At 41.7% G+C, this 24,541-nt stretch overlaps 2 protein-coding genes across 5 annotated transcripts in view; one reads left to right on the plus strand and one right to left on the minus strand.

Moving 5' to 3' along the window:
• Positions 1-10,807: 10,807 nt before the first annotated feature.
• pcare.S (photoreceptor cilium actin regulator S homeolog) lies at positions 10,808-17,199 on the minus strand. The gene is made up of 2 exons (XM_018264764.2): positions 13,178-17,199; positions 10,808-11,149 (listed from the first exon to the last, which is right to left on the minus strand). Exons 1-2 carry the CDS (start codon positions 16,960-16,962, stop codon positions 11,035-11,037), a joined length of 3,900 nt encoding a protein of 1,299 aa, XP_018120253.1. The 5' UTR covers positions 16,963-17,199; the 3' UTR covers positions 10,808-11,034.
• A 2,327-nt stretch (positions 17,200-19,526) lies between these two features.
• clip4.S (CAP-Gly domain containing linker protein family member 4 S homeolog) overlaps positions 19,527-24,541 on the plus strand; it is a 41,784-nt gene continuing 36,769 nt past the window's right edge. Inside the window, exons 1-2 of one of the 4 annotated variants that reach the window (XM_041564215.1) lie at positions 19,527-19,916; positions 24,297-24,452. In XM_041564215.1, the coding sequence (XP_041420149.1) occupies positions 24,314-24,452 (139 nt within the window). In that variant the 5' untranslated portion in view covers positions 19,527-19,916; positions 24,297-24,313. Of the gene's footprint in view, positions 19,923-24,296; positions 24,453-24,541 lie in introns of all 4 variants that reach the window. The other 3 variants (XM_018264913.2, XM_018264911.2, XM_018264912.2) reach the window with 3 other exon arrangements.

Here is a 24,541-nt window from a genome sequence, read left to right on the forward strand (position 1 = left end):
ACCCTTTAAACAACTTTAAAATCATTTTTCTGGCCAGAAATGTCTTTTCTAGATGTTAAAGTTCGCCTTCCCATTGAAGTCTATGGGGTTCGCGAACCGTTCGCGAACCGCTCGCGTTTTTGCGCAAGTTCGCGAATATGTTCGCGAACTTTTTTTCCGACGTTCGCTACATCCCTAGTAACAGGGTGGTTCACCTTCAAGTTAACTTTTAGTATGTTATAGAAACTACTTTCTACCTTGCGCCCATCCACCCCAGAGTGTTATATTGGATGTGTATGCTACAGTCACAATTGCTTTTGTTTTCTGCGCTTAGTAGATAAAAGTAAACTAATAAAATTATGTATTTATGAAATAATGTAAATAATGAATTGAAGGTTGCAAAAATGTAACTAAAACTCAACCATTGTTATTCCAAAAGGAACTTTGTTTATCCCTCCTGAGCCTTAGTTCCCTAATAACCCCCAGTTTAGCTGATACTGCTCTTCTGTGCCTAAATTAATCCTGCATGAGGAATTACTGTGTAATTATCTCATCTCTTTCTCTGCTTTAATGTAGGATTTTTTCTTACAAGTCTTGCTCATTTCCATTATACAGAATCTCTGCTTTTTCTACTGGTACAAGAAAAGGAGGCATTAATGTTAGTGATGGGCGAATTTGTCCCGTTTCACTTTGCCACGAAATTCGCAAATTTCCAGCGACCTTTGAGAAACAGGCGAAAAACTAACTACGTGGGACAAACGAGCAGATCCATAAAAACTCGATTAAACGAGCATAAAAGTAGTATTCGAAATTATACACCTGATATGGAGGAACAGGAGTAGTGATGGGCGAATTTTCACCGTTTCGCTTCGCCGGAAAATTAGCGAATTTTGCGAAACGGCGAAAAATTTGGGAAATCGCGCCGGCGTCTCGTTTTTGATGCCGCGCCCGTTTTTGACGCCGGCGCCCGTTTTTTTCGAAAAAACATTTTTGACGCCTGCGAATTTTTGACACGAATTTTCGCGGGCGTTTTGCGAATTTATTCACTGGCGGCGAATCGCGCAAATTCGCGCCTGCCAAATAAATTCACCCATCACTAAACAGGAGAATAAGAAAGAAGGTTTGTCTGAAATGTCAGTAGCCAAACACTTTTTTCATAATAAGCACACGGTAGCCCAATTAAGATGGTCTGTATTGGAACAGGTAACTGTGGAGAGAGGTGGTAATCAGGCCTGGACTGGGGGTCAAAATAGGCCCTGCCATTCCAAGTACACAGAAGCCCAAACATCCCCCTTCCATCCCACTATATGGTAACTTTCTATGGAACCATACAGCAGCCCCTCTGGCATTGCCAGAACCCACAGATTGCCAGTCCGGGCCTGGTGGTAATATAAGAAAATGGTTACTACAGCGTGAAGCAGTATGGATAAAAAGATTAGACTCCCTAACACCTATGGGACTGAATGAAAGTTTTAACTTAAAGGGCATGTAAAGGTAAAACAAAAAAATCCAATTTTTACTTTCTTTAATGAAAAAGAAACCTATCTACAATAAACTTTAATTAAAAAATGTGTACCGTTTTTATAAGAAACCTGACTGTATGCAGTGAAATTCTCCCTTCATTTACTGCTGTGGATAGGAATTGTCAGACGGTCCCTAACTGCTCTGCAGGGAAACAATCATACTTATGAACAGCAGGGGGAGCCCCCGCCTTACTTCTCAGCCATTCAGAACTCAAGCAGCTTTGTTTGTTTCCCTGTAGAGCAGTTGGTGACTGTGTAGAGCAGGGGTCCCCAACCTTTTTAAACCGTGAGCCACATTCAAATATAAAAAAGAGTTGGGGAGCAACACAAGCATGAAAAAGTCCCTTGGGGTGCCAAATAATGGATGTGATTGGCTATTTGGTAGCCCCTATGTGGACTGGCAGCCTACAGGAGGCTTTACTTGGCACTATACTTGTTTCTTATTCAATTAAAACTTGCTTTCAGGCTTGGAATTCAAAAATAATCACCTGCTATGAGGACCCTGAGAGCAACATCCAAGGGGTTGGAGAGCAACATGTTGCTCACGAGCTACTGGTTGGGGATCACTGGTGTAGAGATTTGTATTGGATTTTATTTTGCCTTTACATCCCCTTTACTGTTTCCAACTCCAGCTGCAGGGACAAAGATCATGGAGCCAGATTTAAACAGATAAACTGGGATTCTATTTGGTGGATTATTTTGTTGCAGCCACTGGTTCTGCAGAGTTGGAGAAAGTTTGTATTAAACAATACAAAAACTATAAAATCCACATTAGATTACATGACAACACAGGACTCAGTGCAGTCTGTATATTCTGATTATTAATCAGTCTTGTGTATCGGCTTCTGGCAGATATTATTTGACTTGTGCTGTTTATGACTATCCCTAAGCAGCCCAGACCACACTGAGCATGTGCACAGTCTTAGTCTTGCAAAGATGTATAACAAAGTTACAAGATGGTGACCCCCTGTGACCAACTTTGAAAGCATAAATCATTTGTTTGATTAGGCTTGTGGTGTAGTAAGTTCATGTTTATGTTTAGTATACAAAATACAGCATTTCTAGCCTTATTCTATTTTAGACTTTACATGCCCTTTAAGATGTTTTTTTTTTATAATACATGCAACGCAATTTTTTTTATCTTGCTACAATTGTAGCATTACTGGTTGATATAAATCATTTTTAACTGTTTAGTTTATTTTATAATATTTATATATATAATATTTTAAGTTTTTTTGAGACAGGAATATCCTATTTTGAGTTACTGATAGTATTTATTGTTATATTACAGGTATTGAATTTTTCCAAAGGGGATTCTTTCTCTCTTCATGAATTGTGGGATTCATGTAATTCACTCTATAAGGATGGATGGGACCAAGTGATAAAGGGTTAAAATGTATCACATGATAGACCACATGGGTATTTAATGCAATTGTGTTCACTTGATTTTTATTGCGCCTGAGGAAGGGGTTGACCCAGAAAGCTTGTGCCAATTCTGCTGAAATAAATGATCTAAAAGCAATGCTGAAGTTTCTGGTGTGCTTCCTCCCTATGGGATTTCGTGTATGAAAATTGGCTTGGAAGTAGCGGAGTTGAATGCACCCAAAAGAGAAAAAGTAAGTGATGTGCCGAAGAAAAGTGTGTATTGATGCCATGCATTGTTAGTGCATCCAGCTCAGAAGGAACAATTCTGTATTTGGACCATATATAAATGTGACTTTGTACATAACAGTGTGTCCTCCTCCGTCCCCTTTGCCTGTGCAGTTTATTGCAAGAGCCAATAACTTAAAATAATAGTTTAACACATTTCTGTGCCTTTCACGTCTAACGAACGAAAAATAGTTGACCTGAGGTGAAACTAAAATAAGAAGAAAAGTATCCGGACTCTTGCACTTACGCTTCTCATTAACTATAATAAGTACCAAGCCCAGCAATAATGTCCAATACTGAGTAGTTTTAATTCCCTCCCCATCAGCATGGGACATAATAGTGTATAAAACTGAAACACACTGTTGATACCAAAACAATCCTGCTGCAAATTCACTCTTCTAATTAATAGCTACTGACGGACTGGAGCCAGGGGGTCAGTTTGCAAAGATTTTGGGCAAATCTGCGCTGAGAGCATCACAATAACAGAGATACGGGCATGGGATCCGTTATCCGGAAACCCGTTATCCAGAAAGCTACGAATTACGGAATGCCTGTCTCCCATATGTAAACATTTTATCCAAATATTCCACATTTTTAAAAATGGTTTCCTTTTTCTCTGTAATAATTGAACAGTACTTTACACTTGATCCCAACTTAGATATAATTAATCCTTACTGGGAGCAAAACCAGCCTATTGGGTTTATTGATTGCTTACAAGATTTTCTAGTAGACTTAAGGTATGAAGATCCAAATCAAGGAAAGATCCATTATCCGGAAAGCCCCAGGTCCAGAGCATTCTGGATAACAGGTCCCATACCTGTACTAGGAAAGCTTCACTGCTGCCCTTCCCCTGGTGCTCTGTTACTTCGTCAGATGCACTGTCAATGGTACAGAAATAAATTCTCCATGTGCAGGCCCTACATCGCACAATTTTGTACCCCTTATTATTTCGGCACATTAGTGAATGAACCCTACCGACGGTGTGTGTTTGGTATATCCTAGTACAAGAATATTGTGCCTCAAGAAGTAACCAAGTTCTATTTATTTTTAGTTCTATTTAACTTGTGAGACTAATTCTGGTTTCAAATAATACATTTTTGTTATGGGTTTCTTATGAGTTTATTGAAAGGTTTCTGTACTTGTGTCCTAACAGTAATAGCTGCATTCTGTATCAGTACAGGAGTAGATGTAACATTAGCAAATGAAAGCAATGCAAAACAGATAAGGATATTCAAGAAGACATTACTAAGAATGTTATTGCATACGCTTTTATTTAGGTACCAATCCATAGTTTATTTACATACAAATAACCCCAGAAAGCTTTCTTGGCCGTTGTCATTTGATGTCACATGACCATGATTGTTAATTATGACATCACAATGGTGCCCCTGACACAAGCTGTTTACAGCCGGGACTGTCAGATTAGTGACTGCGTGTGATCATGAAGTCACTCATTTTCACACTGCTGATTTTCACTGGATTTTTACGAGTAAATTCTATGTAATTATGCTGGGGAGACATAGGCAGACTCTGTATTTATGCCATTATATTTTCCTGTAATTCTGTTTTTTCTTGTTATATTTATTCACAGTGACATATGGGTTTATTAATCTGTACAGCAGCCTGTCCTAGCAGGAGACGCTGCAATCTGTATCAAAACAGAACTTAATTTCATATTAGCTGCTGAAACCAATGAAAAATAACAAATTGTTTTCAGTAAAAAATTGCTGCAAATATGAAAAATTATTCAAGTGAGTCTATGGCATTTCTATAACTACCCTACACTTCATTGTTGAAGCTGAAGCATTTGATATCACATGACCATGACTGTTAGTGATGACATCACAATGGTGCCGCTGACACAAGCTGGTCTAAGCATTGCTCACAGTTGGGATTGTCAGATTAGTGACTGCATGCGACCATGAAGTCTCTAATCATCACCCTGCTGATTTTTACTGGATTTTTAAATGTAAGTCCTATGTATTTATACTGGGGAGATACGTGGACTTTGAACCATAATGGTTTCTACATATTAGTGTTATCTGTTAATGATGTTTATTAACTAGTGATTAACGGGTTTATGGAAAGCCCCCTGTCCCACACGTCTGATCTTTGCACATTTCTCTTGCAGGAAAGATATATCAGAGATACTGAGAAATTCTGTAATCACGTTGATAAATGGGAATATTGTGAATCCAGGCCGGTTTGCCCAGTGCCTGTTGAGTGGAACAGTTATACAGAGGATTTACTGAGCGACAATATCAAGTTTGTACAAGAGAAGCCCAAGCCGACTCCACTGCTAATTGCTGGAGATATAAGATGTGATGTAAGTTTAGATTTGTTCTGTTTAATTAAAACTACAGTATATTTCTGGGTAACCAATGCACCTTGCAGGGAGCAGAACGTTTACATGATCTGATTTGATCATTAGAAGTGGAAACTAGTGGGTCCAATTGCCATTGATATAAATGGACTTGGTAATGTCATGTAATTATGCTCCTTGCAGAAATATTAAAGGCAGATTTATCATAGAATCACATGAAATACATTGTGTGACGTATTAAACCATTACACATAAACCATTTGATTAATCACGTGACATTGTACAAACCAGACAGTTATGGGATTTCTGAATATGTTATCTAGTGTTCTGCTGTGTGAGTAACTGATCATCTCCTCTTGCAGGGCTTGCTGTGTCCTATTCCTCCAATAGAGAGTCAGCTCAATAGACCAGACCCAGAGCTGAGTAACGGCATCATTCAGGTAACTGGAATCATTAGATGAGAATATCGTATACATAGTGAGTCTGACACGAAGGGGCATATTTATCAAGGGTCGAATTTTGAATTGAAAAAACTTCGAAATTCTAATTCAAAAAGACCAACCGAAATTAAGTCGAAGTTTTTTTTTGGTCGAATAGATCTGTTTTCGATCTAATAGGTTTGTATTTGGCCAAATTCGAATCGTATGAATTGAAGGAATATCGCATTCGATCAAATTTGATTCGAAGTTTTTCCCCCAATTGACTCCAAATAGGTTCTAGCAGGTCCCCAATAGACTAAACAGCAATAAGTCAGGTTTTAGATGGCGAATGGTCGAAGTTGAATTTTTAAAGAAACAGTACATGATAAATTTCGATATTCGAATTTTTTTAATTTTTTTCAAATTCGAATCGAATATTCCCTAGTCGAAGTACACAAAAAATAGCTCATAATTTTTTTCATTTGAAAAATCACCTCGACCTTTGTTAAATCTGCCCCAAAGTGATTAGAGCTTTAGAACTGGACCCTATATCAGGGACTAACTGTCAGTTTAACTATCAGCCTGATTGATATGGCTTATGTGATTTAAGGTGGCCACACGGGCAGATTAATTCGGCAGTTTATCTGCCCACGATATCAGGCCAAAAATCGGGCAGATATCGATCGGTCAAGTTTGATTTTTTTTGCACGATCCAGGACCGCATCGGCTAGTTGATGTGGTCCTGCGACCCATCGGAGCCCATTCGTAGTATTGTAATCCGATCGTCTGGCCCCAGGGCCAAACGTTCAAATTCACTCTATCGCCCAGCCTTTAGTGGGCATTTCAGGTTAGGACCCGCTCGTTTGTCGACCTTGCCAAACGAGCGGATCTTATAGTCTATGGCCACCGTAAATGTCAGCCTGATTGATATGCTCATGACTAACTGACTTCTTTCTGTTGTAGGAGTTGCTACAAGCTGTTTATTATATGGAGTTCATATATTGAGAGGATACAACTAAAATGGGAGAGGACCTTATGGTAAGCTCTAATAGATGATCCTTAGAAACAATCAGACTGGTTATCAGTGAGTTACTGTGTAATCATCTCATCTCTTTCTCTGCTTTTATGTAGGACTTTTTCTTACAAGACATGCTCATCCCCATTATACATGAGCTCTGCCTATTCTATTTGTACAAGATGTGGAGGCGCAGGAATAATAGAGATGTCCCTGCTGGTTGAGAGTTTAAAGGGGAACATTGTGCTGCTGAAGCTGAAGAAAAAGATGAGGAAGTGAAACCATTAAAAGTGAGAGGAGGCCAAAAAGGGGAAGCCTAGAGGCTCAACATCATCTCCTCTCAGACATAAAACCAAGTCCGTTTTGCTCATGGATCAAAAAAGTCTGAGCAATAATGTTAGAAGATGTTTCTGTCAAAGAAAAATGGAGAAGAAAAGGAAAGTGCAGCTCCCCTTATAGTTCGCCTGCCAGTGCATGGAAAGAGGTTTCTAAGGAGAAATCTGCTTTATATCACTATGGCTGACATCAATAGACATCAGGGACTGCACAAACAAACAAAGTTTGAAGAGACCAAAGCAAAAAATTCTTGCATGAGAGCAATTCAAGGAATTCCACCCGAAGAGAAAAAAATTTGTTTCCTTTTTTACATTTATGATAGAATTGTGGCAAACTAGTGTTGTCGCCAATAAAAATTCTGAATGTTCCTCAGGTTTAAACATACAATGTTTCTGTGCACTTTGTTATTACATTGTCATTCCATGTGCCATTTGTAGGAAATTGTGGCAGCATTTCCAAATTGGACCAATCCATAATAGCAACTTAGCACAGTTTGAAGGTGGGGCAATTAATTGGGTGCTAGCAAGGGGTTAACGAGGCTCAACCTATTAGGGCAGAGACACACGTGGGGATTCGGGGATTCCCGCCAGCTAGAATCTAAATCCCCTGCAGGATGGCACCCGGAACACTTCGTTTTCCGAAGTCGCGAAACTTCGGGTGCCTTTGGAAGATGTAGCCTTGCTGGTGCCATCCCGACCATCACTATTGTGTCCAAATGCATTAAAGTCACTGGGTGTCCGAATAATTTTGACGCGTGACATTTTTTTATTGCTGCGACTATTCTGATGTGCGTCCAAATTTTATTGACGTGGCGGATTTTTCTCTGGCTAATTGTTTCCACAGTTTCGCAAATGTATTCGCCAGCGGCGAAACGTGGAAATTCACTACTAATTCCCACCTGCCGAATTTATTCGCCCATCAATAGGAAACTGCATATATACAGGTAAGGGACCTATTATCCAGAATGTTTGGAATCTGAGGTTTTCCAGATAAGGTGGTCTATATCTAATTTGGGTCTCCAAACCTTAACGGCAAAGACACATGCACCGTGGCCAGTATTTTACTGGCCTGGCCGGTAATTTTGGTTTATTCCAATGTTATTAATAGGGGAAAAAGAAAAATATATAGGTATTTTTTTTCCAGAAAAGGTGGCAACCCTAGCACCGACTAATTCATATAGCGCATAACGGGCAAAAATTCATCGCGGCAACTTGTACAGTAACCTATTGTTAACTTGCAGCAATCAGTCAATTCGATCCCTGTTTTAAAAGAGTTACAGCAAGTTGAGTCGACCAGTTTCCTCACGTGTCTTTGCCCTAATTTAATGAAAAAATCAATTAAACATTAAGCATACCCAATAGGATTAATTATATCTTAGTTAGGATCAAGTACAATAATTTAGATTATTTGGTTAAAATGGAGTCTAGGGGAGATGGCCTTCCCGTAATTTGGAACTTTCTGGATAACGATCCCATACCTGTACAATATATATAGATAGATAGATACACACAAATGACACATAATCTCTATGATAGGATCCAGGTATTTGCTTGCCACTGTACACCCTTCACCTTTTGTCCCTTGGTGCAGCCCACCTCTAACCTCAGTGCTGCCACCTAATTGTGACCCATCATTGTTACTTAATGTAACTGTATAAGCACTACAGCAATGGCCCCCAAATTTGCCACCGAGCTGTCGAACAACATGTAGCAGGAATTTTATTTACAACCTACTCTTTTATTAAAAGGACATACAAATCCATATCCAGCATGGCTATTTAGTGGTTTATTTTGATGCATGCTGCAGTCTGCTTTGAGCCCTGCTGAATTCATTCAAAATAACTACCTATTCCTGATGGTGCCATGTCTGAGAGATGAACTGTTGACACTAAGCATTTTAAAAGGGAAAAAAATCTGTACAATTATAGACTCTTTGCCCATCCCCTGGGTCAACAATCAAATAATCATAGTTGCAGATGGAAGACACCTGCCCTATAGATATATGGCTGAAATCTGGCCAAGTACCCCTAAGATGGGGTGTGGGAATACCCTCATTCACGGGTCAATGCCGACCCACATGACAGAAGCTGGCAATGTAGGGGGGCATTAGTAAGGAGTTGTATAAATGAATATTGTGCATGGGATTGGCTGAAGCTAATAAGTTATATCATCAACGTATCCTGTCTGGAGACAAAACAGCCAATCAGTTTATTTCTGACCCTTTTAATTAAATATTGACTCAATACAAAATGGTCTAAAAGTGACAAAGAGTTGTATTGAGCTAAACAGTAACAGTCATAGGGAGACACAACAAGACTTACAATACAAAGGCATTCAACTTTAAAGTAAAGCAAGAGGTGGGACGTATACTGTACCTGTCATCGGGGGGGGGGGTGAAGTTATAGCTGGCAGAATTATGTTGGGTGCTTGTCAACCAGATTATTTGATGAGTTTCTGTGGCTAAGTCTTACTTTTTGAGAAGCTCAAGAATGGGGCTCAGGATTTGCTGGAAATTGTTACAGGGGGTTACGGCATTCTGCATATTGGGGACATTCACATTAGACACTGTGACTACAAAAAGAGCTGACAGTTGCATGCTGATTTTCACAGACAGTGCCTTTGCTGAGATAAGCAGTATATGGCTGCTTACTCTCACAGGCAAAGATACAAAATACACAAATGGTAGGCCCTGCTTCTTCGCTCTTAATTTAGCAAGGGTAAAACTACACCTCCTGGAGAGTATTGATGCTCTTATATAATGTACCACTGTATTTGTTTGACAAAATTAAGGTATTTTTTGTTTATAAAGATTGTAGCTGATTAAGCACAGCAGTTCTGCTTGGGGTCCAGCACCATGGGGTGGATGAATACTTAGATGACAGTTTAAAGCTGACAAGTGAAAATGCACATTTTCAATTTACAGCAGTTTTATTGGCTGCTCTGGTGGCCCAGGCGTTGATTTGCAAACAGCTTCCCCAATGAGATGTCACTGTGTATAGGCAGCACCCCACCAGCATTTTGCAGCAGTGCTGAGAGCTGGAGAGGAGACACAATACCCATCAGACTGTCCTGTCACTTTGTATCTGGAGCCGTCAGTGATCCCACATCCAACATAATCACTATCACTTACCCCACAGTGCCGGGCATGCAGACTGGTTTCTTATTGGATGATCTACTTGCTATTCATTCATTCATTCATTCATTCAATTCACCTCCTGGTCACCAGAGCAGAAACATCAGGCTTTAAATTGTCAGGAGGGTGTATCTCTCTTTTAATGCTACAGAATTAATTTAGCTCATTTAGATTCTGGTGTGACAAATCTTTAATTACAATCGCAGTATTTAAGCAATCATTTCAACAGGAAAAGCTGAAGGTTTAATTTTCTTTCCCCAAAGGCACTGGTGATAAACGTTGGTACCTGTTGCTACTGATTTACAGCCTCATATACTCACATAAGCTACAAACCGGTGACACAAGTTGCTGTAGCGAGATTCCTGTGGATACTGGCCCTTGACACCAGTAGCTCTGCCACTAGAAAGGCCACTTGCCTTTATCCAAGCAACTGACCATCCAATTGGTTCCAGGTCACCTCTGTTCTGTGGTCCCTCAATCTAAAACTTCTGCTTCTGGCACCAGTAATTAGATTGTAAGCTCTGTGGGACAGGAAGTAAAGAGTATAACGAACAGTGTGTAAGGTGCATAACACAAATCTGTAGTGCACATTCATGTCTTTGCTTAGACTATGAAAAACAAGTCTCTTCCATCCCTATTATGCCAGATATGCTGTAGTCACTCTGGCTGGAACCCTTGTCCCACAATGCACAGATCTGGGTCAGAGGTTCTGAGCTCAGCCAGGCTCTGCCCAGTCCACGGCTCATTCTCCCTCCGAGCAGGCACCTCGCAGCTAAAATAAAAGAAGAGGATTAATGGAGACAATAATGAGAAGCGACTGTACAGTGCTAAGAGGAGGGGGCTGATCCTAATATTAGCTGAATACCAGGCAGACCTAATCCCCTTTCTGCAGCCTTTATACAACTAAAGAAATATGTTCCTCTGCACTAAACAACAATTCTACTGATCCTTCCTTCCTAAAGGAATTTCTTTCAAGAGTTAACTTGAGTATTTGTAGTTAATAGCGTATGAATACACCCTGCAGCTGGTTCTCTCTATAATTAAATTTGACTACCATTTTTGCACTAAATAGTTATCATTTCATGCGGCAGAGTTTCAGTATACCATGAATGTTGACAGTTGGGCTAGATGTGACAGAATGGCAAGGTCACAGCAGTATGACAAGATGGCAACAGTAGGGGTAGATGGAAATAGAAGGGCAAGATGATGGGAGTAGCGCAAAATGGAAACAGTAGGCAAAGATTGAGGCAGTAGGGTAAAATGGAGACCATAGGTCATGATACAGACTGTAGGACAAGATGGGGACAGTAGGACAAGATGGTGACAGTAGGGCAAGATGGTGACAATGGGGCAAGATGGTGACCATTGGTCATGATGGAGAAAGTAGGAAGTTTGAGGAAGTAGGGTAAGATGGAGACCATAGGTCATGATGGAGATAGTAAGACAAGATGGGGACAGTAGGGCAAGATGGTGAAAGTAGGGCAAGATGGTGACAATGGGGCAAGATGGAGACCATAGATCATAATGGAGACAGTAGGACAAGATGGAGACAGTAGGGCAAGATGGTGAGAATGGGGCAAGATGTAGACCATAGATCATGATGGAGACAGTAGGACAAGATGGAAATAGAAGGGCAAGATGATGGGAGTAGCGCAAAATGGAAACAGTAGGCAAAGATTGAGGCAGTAGGGTAAAATGGAGACCATAGGTCATGATGCAGACTGTAGGACAAGATTGGGACAGTAGGACAAGATGGTGACAGTAGGGCAAGATGGTGACAATGGGGCAAGATGGTGACCATTGGTCATGATGGAGAAAGTAGGAAGTTTGAGGAAGTAAGGTAAGAAGGAGACCATAGGTCATGGAGGAGACAGTAGGACAAGATGGGGACAGTAGGGCAAGATGGTGACAGTAGGGCAAGATCGCGACCATGGAGCAAGATGTGTCAGTGGGTCAAGATGATGACTGTAGGACACATTGGTAATGCTGGGAAAACATGACATTTTAGCAAAACAAAAGGGCAGAATGTAGACTATAGGGTAAGATTGGAGATTATAGATTAGAATATTCGCAGAGATAGAAAAAGCAGTCAGTCAGACCTTTAAAATGTTCATAAGGATAGAAAAAGTAGCATATTACAGGATAGAGTATAGTAAAGTAACAAGCAAGGAAGAGATGGTACCAAGTCAGAGCATTAGAATGTTATAGGGACAGAGAAAGTAGCCAATCAGAGCATTAGAATATTCATAGGGATAGAGAAAGTAACCAAGAAATAAGAGACAGCACCTAGTCACAGCATTATGTTGTTATAGGGATAGAGAAAGTAGACAGTCAGAGCATTCGAATGTTCATAGGGAGATAGAACATAGGGACATACTCATGTGGATACTCATGTGGATAGAGAAGGTAACCGGTATGTAAGAGACAGTACCCAGTCAATCAGAGCATTAGAATTTTCATAGGGATAGAGAAAGCAGCCAGCCATAGCATTAGAATATCCATAGGGACAGAGACAGTAGCCAGTCAGAACTTTATAATGTTTATATGGATAGATACATTAGTCAGAGCATAAGAATGTTTCTAGGAAAAGGGAAAGTAGGCAGTCAGAGCATCATCATTTTCATTGGGGTAAAACAATCAGTCAGTTGAAGAAATAGAATATGCACAATACAGATAATAGCCAACAGTGTCTAGAGAACCATTCAACAGACAAACTGGCACAGTTATGATTATGAAACCTGCCCAATTGTAGACTGCATTATAGTGCAATATCTTATCCTACAAAGTATAAATGACTTACCCTGTTTGTTGAAGATTGGGTTCACTGACTGCAGATGCAGAGATTGACACTGGAAGACGAAGTTGTACTCGTGGCCTCCGGTCAGAGTAAGTCCTCCTTACAAATGGTTGAGGGTTGGCAGCACTCATTGCAATCCGCCTGTGTTGGTCTTCATTTGGTCGACTGGAAAAGCTGTTCCTCAGATGAGTGGTAGTCCCATTGCGAGGGGCAATTTCTTTAGCAAAAAAAGTTGGTGGGGTGGGTGGTTTGGTTTCAAATAAGGAATTAGATGATGGGCAAAATATTGACTGGGCATTACCAAGCCATTTTGAGGAAAGCTGTAGATCATCAGAGCCTCGCCGTGCACCCTTGTATGAAAATGATGGTGACATTGGTGGAGAAGGAGTACAGTATATGGGTGGACTTGTCTCTCGACAACTGCTTGGTGGACTTGGAAGGCTACTCTGATTTGGTGTACTTGGTTGTTTTTGCACTTGAGGTGGGCTTGATAGTTTCCTTTGGCATGGAGGACTAGGGAGTTTCCTCTGATTAAGTAGATTTATTGACTTTTGGTGGGATGGAGAATTAGAAAGTTTCCTTTGAACCACAGGGCTTGGTGACTTTTGATGGGGTGGTGGACTCGGGAGCTTCCGTTGAACACCAAGACTATGTGACTTTTGTTGAGGTGGTGGACTAGGAAGCTTCCTTTGAACACTGGGACAGGGTAACTTCTTTTGGGATGGTGGACTTGGCAGTTTTCTTTGCACTGGAGGGATTGGTATTTTTGGAGTGCTTATAGGGCTTGCATTTTTAGGCACATGTGGAGAGCTTGTTTGGGTATGAAACTGAGATTTAAACAAAGTCCTGTTTACTTGTGGATTGGTTAACCTTTTTTCAGTTGGTGGAGAAGGAACCGTGGCTCTAGTTGGTGAAATTCTTCTGATTCCTGCTGGAACATTTTCACTCATCCTTTGTGAAGCAGGAGGATATTCTTTCTGCTTAAATGTTGAGGGCACATCAGCACATGCCTGTGTCATCTCTCCATCATTACTTGACTTCACCACCTCGCCAGGATTCTGCAGTGGAATTATTTTGCAAGACTGTTTGTACAAATGAGCTGCTTGCTCCATTTCTTGTCTCTTCAGTGTTTCACAGTCTCTTTTGATCTCCTTGCCACCTGCAAGTTGTAGCCCAGATTCTAAAGAGAATTTCCTAGTTGACATATAGGACACAGTGGAATTCTTACTTGGTAGTAGGTCCTTCACGTTTATTGAGGTTTTCATCTTTTGAGAGGCAGAAGCCTTTTTCTCTGTGAAGGATGCTGGTTTGGCACTTGGCAGTGTATTCTGTAAAGTCTTGAGTTCTTTGAGTTCTTCAACTTGAAGAACACTGAAAGAATCATCCATAAGTATCTCAAGAGGAGGGGGTGGAAAGTTCTCTAAATCTTCAGCTCCTTCCTCGTTTACATTGGTTCTGTCTTCATATGCAGGAGACTCAAAATTTATAATAGAATGAGATGTATATAGACAGGTGCTTGGTGTCATTGTTGTCCCATCCTCTACTGGAACTCTTTGGTCTAATACTTGTAATGTCTGAAATACAGGAATAGTAGGAGGGAGAACCGGAACACCAAACTTCCTTACACATCTCAGTGGTCCCAAAGATTTGACACTTGTGTGGTTTATGGACTCATCTGTTGGGCTAAACGTTTCAATAAGCTTCCGAACAGACTGTCGTGGAGAGAGACCTTTACCTTCTGGATTTTTTCCAATCAATGGGACATTTTCATTGGTTGCTGAATGTGGTTGTAGTACAGATGTTGATGTCAAGCCATTTTTGGAGTCTTTTGTTATGGTGTTATCACATCTTTTAATGGAGACTCTCTCCTGACTTGGCAAAATGCTAAAGCTTTTGTCGAGACAAGCCTTGAGTTTGCAGCTAGTATTAACTTTTGGTGTTGATACATTTTCATTGTTGGGAAAGAGTGATTTTCCATTCACATTCTGTTGTCTTTCTTTTTTGGCAATCCAATCAGATGTATACATGAGTTCTAGCTTTCTGCTCAGTTCTTTTTGTGTCCTCTGAAGTTCTAGAAGAGTTGGATCCTCTGCCTGGCTCCTGAGTGACTCAGCAGATCTAGATCTTTTCTGTTTAGAAGTTCTCCGATTACTTCCATCTGCAGTACTAGGCCTCTTTGAGGCCAACACAGCATCCTCTTCTCTGTTCCAAAAATGACTTCTCGATTTCTTAGGGACAAACTTAATTTTCTCGCTGATAGCCTCTTTAATTTTTAGTGACATCTCTTCATTAGGAGGATTCTCCAGCCATTTGGAGGGGGTTTTATAGGCTCCAGTTCCTGCAGGAGATGATAGAGGCCTTTGAGGTAATGTCGCCTGACTCAGTATACTTTTGTTGTTTAAACCATCATCATAACTGTCATCACCGTCACTGGACTCATCTGAGTCTCGGTCATTGATGCTGTCTTGCTCAAGGGTGGTACTGGAATCCAATGAATTTGAGGAGAGGCTGTCTGCAAGACTGGACTGTTGATGAACTTTTGGCTGGTTTCGTTTGGCAGACAGTGAGGAATCTATATTTTCTTTTGTGTTCATGCTTGCTTCAGATGTTTTCTTAGACATTATGTCTTTAGAAGGTTTTTCAAAGTTGTCGATTAGCTTTTCTTCACCCTTTGTTAAACTTTCTTGCCCTAGAGAATCACACCTTGCCTGCCTACCCAGTTTGTCAGGTGATCTCAGTTCCTTAATGGATTCAGTATCACCCCCAATGCCACTATCTTCAGAATAAAGAGCCATGTCGTGTGAATTTGATTGAGGGCACTCAACTGCTGAACTTTCCAACAGTCTGATTGTCCTCATTAGCCGTTCATCATACTGCAGTTTCAGTTCCAGCTTTTCTTGCAAGTTGGCGGTGGCTGACTGCAGGTAACTACAAGTTTCCTTCAAGGCATTTGAGGTCAGAGATGAGATTGTGCTATTTAATTCCTGCATTTTATTAACTGTGTATAGTAGCAACTGCTGCAACAAGTCAGGATGTTCTGAAGAATCTCCTTTAACAGCAGGCCAGACTAGGTTTCCCCCTACCTCTTTTAGCATTTTCTCCCCATCTTCTGCAATTTCTCCCATGCACGTGTTGATCTCATCAAACCTTAGAGCCATGAATGTGATCATCTGCTGCATGATCAGTTGGGTTTCTGTGGCTTGGTTTGCCATGCAGATGATGGCTTCATACTTGGATAGATTGGGATTCAGGTAGCCATAGGCATGGTGATGGGCTTTGACAAGAAACTCTGGGAAATCCACCTTCTTCTCTGCCTCAGGGAAAACAGGATCTTTATCCTTTATTTTTGTGCTGCGACACTTCAAAGACCTCTGTCTCTTGGACTTCTTACTTCTTCTTGGGTTGTTCTCCCCATTGCCCAGTTCTGGTTCTGATCCTGTTGAGCTCTGCTTTTTTATGCTTCCTCTTTCAGGGAGATCGTTTTGTTTACTTAAATGGACCATGGCCTCATCGGCAATATGATGCGCTCTATCCTTCCTGTCACCCTTGGTTACAGATAAACTGCTCTCAGCTCCTTTTTGGGACAAATTGTAATCCTCTTGCCCATTTTCCAGAGTCATTATCCCAGAGCTCAATTCATAGATAGCTCTTTGTGCTCCCAACAAAGGAATTGTAAGTCCATCGTTTTCATGGTCAGCAGGAACGGCCTCTTTATTTTTCTTTAATGGTTTGGCTGCGTTTTTTGCAATGCTCTGAATGATCCCACTGTGAGAAGGTGAGCAGCCCATCGCCCTCGACTTAAACCGCAAGCTGCTTAGCCAGCAAAAGACAAGTCCTTACTGTTGCTGTGCATTGTAGCACTGAGTATCTTAAAATGCTGCTCTTTCTTGGCAATGTCTACTCTTTGCTCCATCTTTAAAAACTCAGAATAGTCCTGTAGCCATAAAATTCTTCAATGAAAGTAGGTTCCAGGGATGCAGAGCAGTGCACCAGATTCTGACAGAACAGACACAGGCTTCGCAGTGTTTCTGTCTCTCCTTCATTGACAGATGCTCAACTGTAATAGGATTTACAGTTTACTAGATTAACCATGCTTTATCTGGTGAGCAGCAGGATTTTAGATGAGGAAGCAAACTGACACATACTTCAACATCTAGGGGCACATTTACTATTGGTCGAATATAGAGGGTTAATTAACCCTCGATATTCGACCCTCGAAGTAAAATCCTTCAACTTCGAATATCGAAGTCAAAGGATTTGCCGAATTTCCTGCGATCGAAGGATCGAAGGAAAAATCGTTAGATTGAACTATTAAATCCTTCGAATCGAACGATTCAAAGGATTTTAATCCATCGATCGAACGATTTTCCTTCAATCCAAACAAGCTAGGAAAGACTATGGGGACCTTCCCCATAGGTTAACATTGGTGCTCGGTAGGTTTTAGGTGGCGAAGTAGGTGGTCAAAGTTTTTTTTAAAGAGACAGTACTTAGACGAATGGTCGAACGATTTTTAGTTCGAATCGTTCAATTCGAAGTCGAAGTCATAGTCGAAGGTCGAAGTAACCAATTCGATGGTCGAAGTAGCCAAAAAAATACTTTGAAATTCAAAGTAGTTTTAATTCTAATCCTTCACTCGAGCTAAGTAAATGTGCCCCTTACTGTATCATAACCCTTGTTGCTAGGTAAAAGTCATGAACCCTTGGCTGCCTGGCTAAAATGAGGCCATGGAATAATGTAACAGGACATTCCTTACCATCCTGTTTGTTCAGGTATGAGATCCGTTATCTGGAAACCCGCTATCCAGAAAGGCTGTCTTCCGTAGACTCCATTTTATCCAAATAAGCCACATTTTTAAAAAATGATTTCCTTTTTCTCTGTACCTTGTACTTGATCCCATCTAAAATATAATGAATCCTTATTGGAAGCTAAACCAGCCTATTGTTTTTTTTTTTTAATGTTTACATGATTTGATAGTAGAATTAATGTATGAAGATCCAAATTATAGAAAGATCCATTATCTGGAAAACCTCTGGTCCAGAGCATTCTGGATAACAGGCCCCATACCTGCAATCATTTACATAGGGGGTTGCCATATTGATTTCCTTGGACACCCCCTGGGAGACTGGACCCAGTAGAATTTTCATGCTTCTCCCCCTTGCAGACTGCAAATGTGTGTGGAACGGTACAAGACCCAGAATATAAATTGCTGGGGCAGCTGGAAAGCTTTACCTCTGTGTGATGAATAAAGAAAATCTCTCCCTATTTGAATCTTTTTAGGGCCCCTGTCTTGCTGCATTGGCCCTGTCTTCTCTCTAAATCCACAGGAAAACTTAATCTAGGTGGGAATAATGATTCCTAATTAACATTCCAGAGGTGGAAAAGGGTGTGAAGGATTGTGTGGAGTGTGGAACAAAACAAGCTGCGACAAAATCACGGATGACGCCTAGTTTACAATAACATTTCCAAGTAATGACAATTAAGGGCTCTTACACACGGACGTTTGTTTGTGCGCTCCCCTGCATTGCAGTTTCTTCTGTTCAGCCGCAGGGGAGCCCAGGAGTAGACGCACTGCATTATTGTCAATGGGGCTGTACTCACACAGACGCATGTATGCGCCGAACGCAGGTAAAATGCAGCATGCTGCATCCCAACTTGCGTTTGGAGCTTACATGTGTCTTTGTGAGTACAGCCCCATTGATAATAATTCAGTGTTTCTACTCCTGCGCTCCCCTGCGGCTGAACGGAGGAAAACGCAACGCACAAACAAATGCCAGTGTGTAAGAGTCCTAAACCAGAACATTTCAATTCACAGCCTGTGGGAACATTGGCATGGGTCTTGGAACACCTGTGTGCCCAGTAAAAATACTGGCCAGGTGAAAACTAATTAATCCGAATTAATAGGGAAAAAAGTTAAATATATAGGAAGGCCGGTATTTTTTTCCAGAAAAGGTGGCAACCCAAGTTGTGGCCCCTGGGAACCCTGGCAGCAGATCCCCATACCCACTAAAATGTCTGATGTTGACAGCGACATGGAATTCGCTATGTTTCTTGATGTATTTTGTACTGATTTACTTTTAAGCCTCTGCCTGGTTGTTAGGGGCATAACTACCCTCACAAACCAGGAAGTGGTATAAACAACAGCCTGGAAGGAAAATAGGAGAGTGTGGCCCACTGTTTTATTGACTTGGATTCCCATGTTTCCAGACTACAACTCCCAGCATGCATTTACTCTTGACTGTATGTTGAGGAATGCTGGGAGATGTAGGGAAACCCTGTGTTCAAGTGAGAAGGGCTGTAGGCACCATCTCCTCAGGGGCAATCACTAGAGATACTGTAGGATCAGGGCTGTACCACATGAGACAGGAGGGGGTATTAATGCTAAATGGCAGTGTAGGACCCCTGAGTAATATGGTGTTGTTACAGTAAAGCCCCGGAGTGTGGCCTAAGTGACTAGGCCGGAATGTGTGCAGGAGAGATAATGCCAGAAAAAGAAAGGAGATAACGGTTAACTCCCCCCCATTACCCCGCAGTAAAACAAGCCACAGAGCGGGCAGAAGGTTCTGACAGACACGTCTCCGCCCCCCCAGTGACGCGTGGGGGCGGAGTCGCAGTGTCTTCTGTTCTATGTAAATCTCTGGATGGGATCCGGCTCTGTGCTCCTGCCACACAAGGTAACTCCGGCTGTGGGGCTTGACATTCCGTGTCACTGCTCTGTGCTGTCACTCACGGGAATCACTGGCAGGTACAGGTAGTCGCTCTCATACTACTGAGTCTTGGCAGGTCCTGGGAGTCAGTGGGGCTCATTTATCTACACTGGGCAAATTTGCTCATGGGCAATTACCAATCAGGGATTAGCTTTTTGAAGCCAGCTGCCAGTAGAACATTGAATGCAGCAATTTGATTGGTTGCCATGGGATACTGCCCATGGGCAAATTTGCCTAGTGTTGATAAATGACCCCCAGTGTCTCACACGGAGGACAAGGGATGTCATTTAGTTACATAGGGACACGCTGACAGTTGCTGGGGGGCAGTTTCACTCACTGTTAGTCGAGGTCCCTGCACATCCAGTTGCACTTTATTGTACCATTATATTGCTATAGCTGCATTCACTGCCCCACACTCTCAGTCAGCGCTTTTAATATTGTTGGGGGGCCCAGTCTGAAGGCCAGTTAGGGGGAGATTTGGGATGAGTGATTATTTGTACCCTGGGTACCCCTGGAACTATAGCAGGGTGACACCCCAATGTTTCTATATATCTGTAACCTTGTTATGAGCTAAGGGGGCCCAGTCTGAAGGTCAGTTAGGGGGAGATTTGGGGTGAGTGTTTATTTGTACCCTGGGTACCCCTGGAACTATAGCAGGGTGACACCCCAATGTTTCTATATATCTGTAACCTTGTTATGAGCTAAGGGGGCCCTGTCTGAAGGTCAGTTAGGGGGAGATTTGGGGTGAGAGCTTATTTGTGCCCTGGGTACCCCTGGAACTACAGCAGGGTGACTGTTACCCCAATGTTTCTATATATCTGTAACCTTGTTATGAGCTAAGGGGTCCCAACCTAAAGGTCAGTTAGGGGGAGATTTGGGGTGAGTGCTTGTTTGTGTCCTGGGTACCCCTGGAACTATAGCAGGGTGACTGTTACCCCAATGTTTCTATATATCTGTAACCTTGTTATGAGCTAAGGGGTCCCAACCTAAAGGTCAGTTAGGGGGAGATTTGGGATGAGTGCTTATTTGTACCCTGGGTACCCCTGGAACTATAGCAGGGTGACTGTTACCCCAATGTTTCTATATATCTGTAACCTTGTTATGAGCTAAGGGGGCCCAGCCTGAAGGCCAGTTAGGGGGAGATTTGGGGTGAGTGTTTATTTGTGCCCTGGGTACCCCTGAAACTATAGCAGGGTGACTGTTACCCCAATGTTTCTATATATCTGTAACCTTGTTATGAGCTAAGGGGGCCCAGTCTGAAGGCCAGTTAGGGGGAGATTTGGGGTGAGTGCTTATTTGTGCCCTGGGTACCCCTGGAACTATAGCAGGGTGACTGTTACCCCATTGTTTCTATATATCTGTAACCTTGTTAAAGGGGTGGTTCACCATTAAACTCTGTGTTATAGAATGGCCATTTCTAAGCAACCTTCCAATTGGTCATCATTTATGTTTTATTATTTATTTGCCTTTTTCTTCTGCAGTTTTCACTGACCCCATGTAAAAAACAAATGTTCCGTAAGGCTACAAATGTATTGTTATTTCTACTTTTTATTATCATTTTCTATTCAGGCCTCTCCTATTCATATTCCAGTGTCTTATTCAAACCAATGCATGGTTGCTAGGGTCATTTTAACCCTAGCAACCAGAATGTTGACATTGAAAGCTAAAGAGCTGCTGAATTAAAAGCTAAATAACGACACATAATAAAAAACAAAAAACACAATTGCCCATTGTCTCAGAGTATCACTCTCTACATCATACTAAAAGTTAACTTGAAATTGAACAACCTCTTTAAGAGCTAAGGGGGCCCAGAGTGATCAAACTAGGGCTGCCACCTGTTTGGTTTTGAGCCGTTTTTGTAAGGCCTAAACTTTCTGTTCGTTTTTCAGCCTTATGAAACAATGATCAGGCCAATACTGTACATGAAAATAATTTAAATACTAAGATGCTCACATCAACGTGACTTAGTTACTATCAAGTACAGTCATTTTTTATTATTACAGACACAAAAAAAAACCAAATCAATCAAAAATAAGAATGTTTTTTTCTAAATTAGCATTGCTGTATTTCAGAGCTGGATAAATGATTTCCGTATAATAGATCTCATACTTGTAATTAAAGGATTGAGCTTACACATCAAGCAGAATTTAGCAAGAGATAGGGTTGCCACCTGTGTGGCTTTGAACTGGGCATAAACATTGGATAGAAATCCAGCCAGTTGCATGTAAGTGATGCAATAACCTTGCCCTGGTGTCATAACTCCACCAACATTGTTCCCACCTGTGATGTCATCACACCTGTTCCTACACACTGCCCCACCCCCGATGTTATCTGCCCCACCCCCGATGTTATCTGCCCACCCCCGATGTTATCTGCCCCGTCCCCTTGTTTGGGTTTAGCCATCAGCAAAGGTGGCAACTCTAGATCAAACATTGGACTGAAAAGGGAGGTATGAACTGAAAAGGTCTTACGATCACTACTCTATAGTACCATGATATTGGATTCAAGATGTCACGCACTCTATGGTACAACTAGTATATTGTTATGACTGGATTCAGAGCAACCCATACTCTATGGTACTAGTATATTACAGTGACTGAAAAGAGTGGCCCTACTCTATGGTACTTGTATATTGCTATGACTGGATTCAGAGTGGCCCTACTCTATGGTACTTGTATATTTCTATGACTGGATTCATAGTGACACATACTCTATGGTATATTGCTAAAGAGAAAATATGGAGTTAGTGAGAGAAAAGCCGATGAAGCAGTGCTAGCTGCTAATAAATGTGTTTTTATTTACCACAACATGTTTCGACTCAGGGCCCTTTATCAAGTGGCCCTGAGCACTTGAGAAAGGGCCCTGAGCCCGAAACATGTTGTGGTAAATAAAACATTTATTAGCAGCTAGCGGTGCTTCATCGGCTTTTCTCTCACTAACTCCATATTTTCGGTATAATTATACACCTGTGGAGGGGATGTGATCGAGAGGCTAATTAAACCAATCTCCTGAAGCGCAGTCATTCTTATTGTGTTGTATATGGCTATGACTGGAATCATAGTGGCACATACTCTATGGTACTTGTATATGGCTATGACTGGATTCATAGTGGTACATACTCTATGGTACTTGTATATGGCTATGACTGGAATCATAGTGGCACATACTCTGCGTTTTTGCGCAGCGCGTCGGATCGCGCAGAAATCGTCCGTGTAGAACTACACAAGCATTTTTCACGCTACGCCACGCAACAGCACAAGCTTTTGTAGGATGCTACAAAATCTGATGCCCCTAGGCTAGAATTTAAAGCCGGATCAGAAAAGTCGGATGGAGTCTTTAGTTTAGGGTAGAACTAGACAAGTGTTTTCCATGCGATTCTGCTGGATCCTACGTGCTGTTTCAAAATGCAGGAGTCAAGTCAGATGCGACGGAAAAATAAGGTAAGCTATAGCAGTCGGATGGCGATGCAGCGTTGATCCAACACCATCTGACATTTGTATTTCTTACCTTGTTGACTTGACACCTGGGTTTTGGTGCAGCGCGTCGGATCCGGCAGAATCGCGTGGAAAATGCTCGTCTAGTTCTACCCTTACACCCGACAGTCAATATATATTTCAATGAGGAAAAAAAGTCTTTCTGACACCATCCGTTTTTATCTTGTCGAATGAAGACACAGCATGCAGAGTTCACTTGTAGTTTACACATCCGATTTTTGTATCAGTCACATTGTATTTTAACCCTCACGACAACATCAAACTTGTAGGATTCATTTTGTCGATCCGACACCGTCCTACAAAAGCGCTCGTGTAGTTCAGGCCTTGCACTCTCAGTTCTAGAGCAGCATCTTTGCTAGACTGCATAGCAACTGAGCTGGAATATATTTGTGACATATACGGTAAATCAGCTCAGATATTGGGCAGTCTGAACAGGCAACATAAGTTCAGTACAGAAAGCTGAGTGGAGTGGAACGGCCGATGATGGAGGGGTCCAGGTGCCGCTTGCTTGTTTTTGAGATTCTAATTTACACTTTCTCTACAGCAGGGGTTCCCAACCTTTTTCACCTGTGAGCAACATTCAGATGTAAAAAGAGTTGGGGCGCAACATAAGCATGAAAAATGTTCCTGGGTGGTGCCAAATAAGGGATGTGATTGGCTATTGGTAGCCCCTATATGAACTGGCAGCCTACAGGAAGTTCTGTTTGGCAGTAAACCTGGTTTTATTTAACCAAAACTTGCCTCCAAGCCTGGAATTGAAAAATAAGCACCTGCTTTGAGGCCACTGAGAGCAACATCCAAGGGGTTGGGGAGCAACATGATGCTCACGAGCTACTGGTTGGGGATCACTGCTCTACAGTAATGAAGCCTTAGCCAGTTTGGTGTTTGGTTTCCCCTCACCATGTTTTCTTGTTTCCTGCTCAGGTGGAGCCCCCTAGAAGATGACAATTGAGGATTTGGGAACCAGTCGCCTTGGAAAAGACTCTCTTTCTATTGTTAGAAATTACCGGGCTTATTACGTGGGCTGCAAGAGGCCGGTGACCTTTTCTATCTCTGCTGCGCCAATGCCTTCCGATTGCGGTGAGTAGAGAAACTGGAGCAGTGATAGTTACACTTGCACACTTGCTCTTTCATTTTTTTAACTAGTGTTTATAATCAGGAGGAACCTG

This window comes from Xenopus laevis, chromosome 5S (assembly GCF_017654675.1).
Source record: "Xenopus laevis strain J_2021 chromosome 5S, Xenopus_laevis_v10.1, whole genome shotgun sequence".
Taxonomy (NCBI): domain Eukaryota; kingdom Metazoa; phylum Chordata; class Amphibia; order Anura; family Pipidae; genus Xenopus; species Xenopus laevis.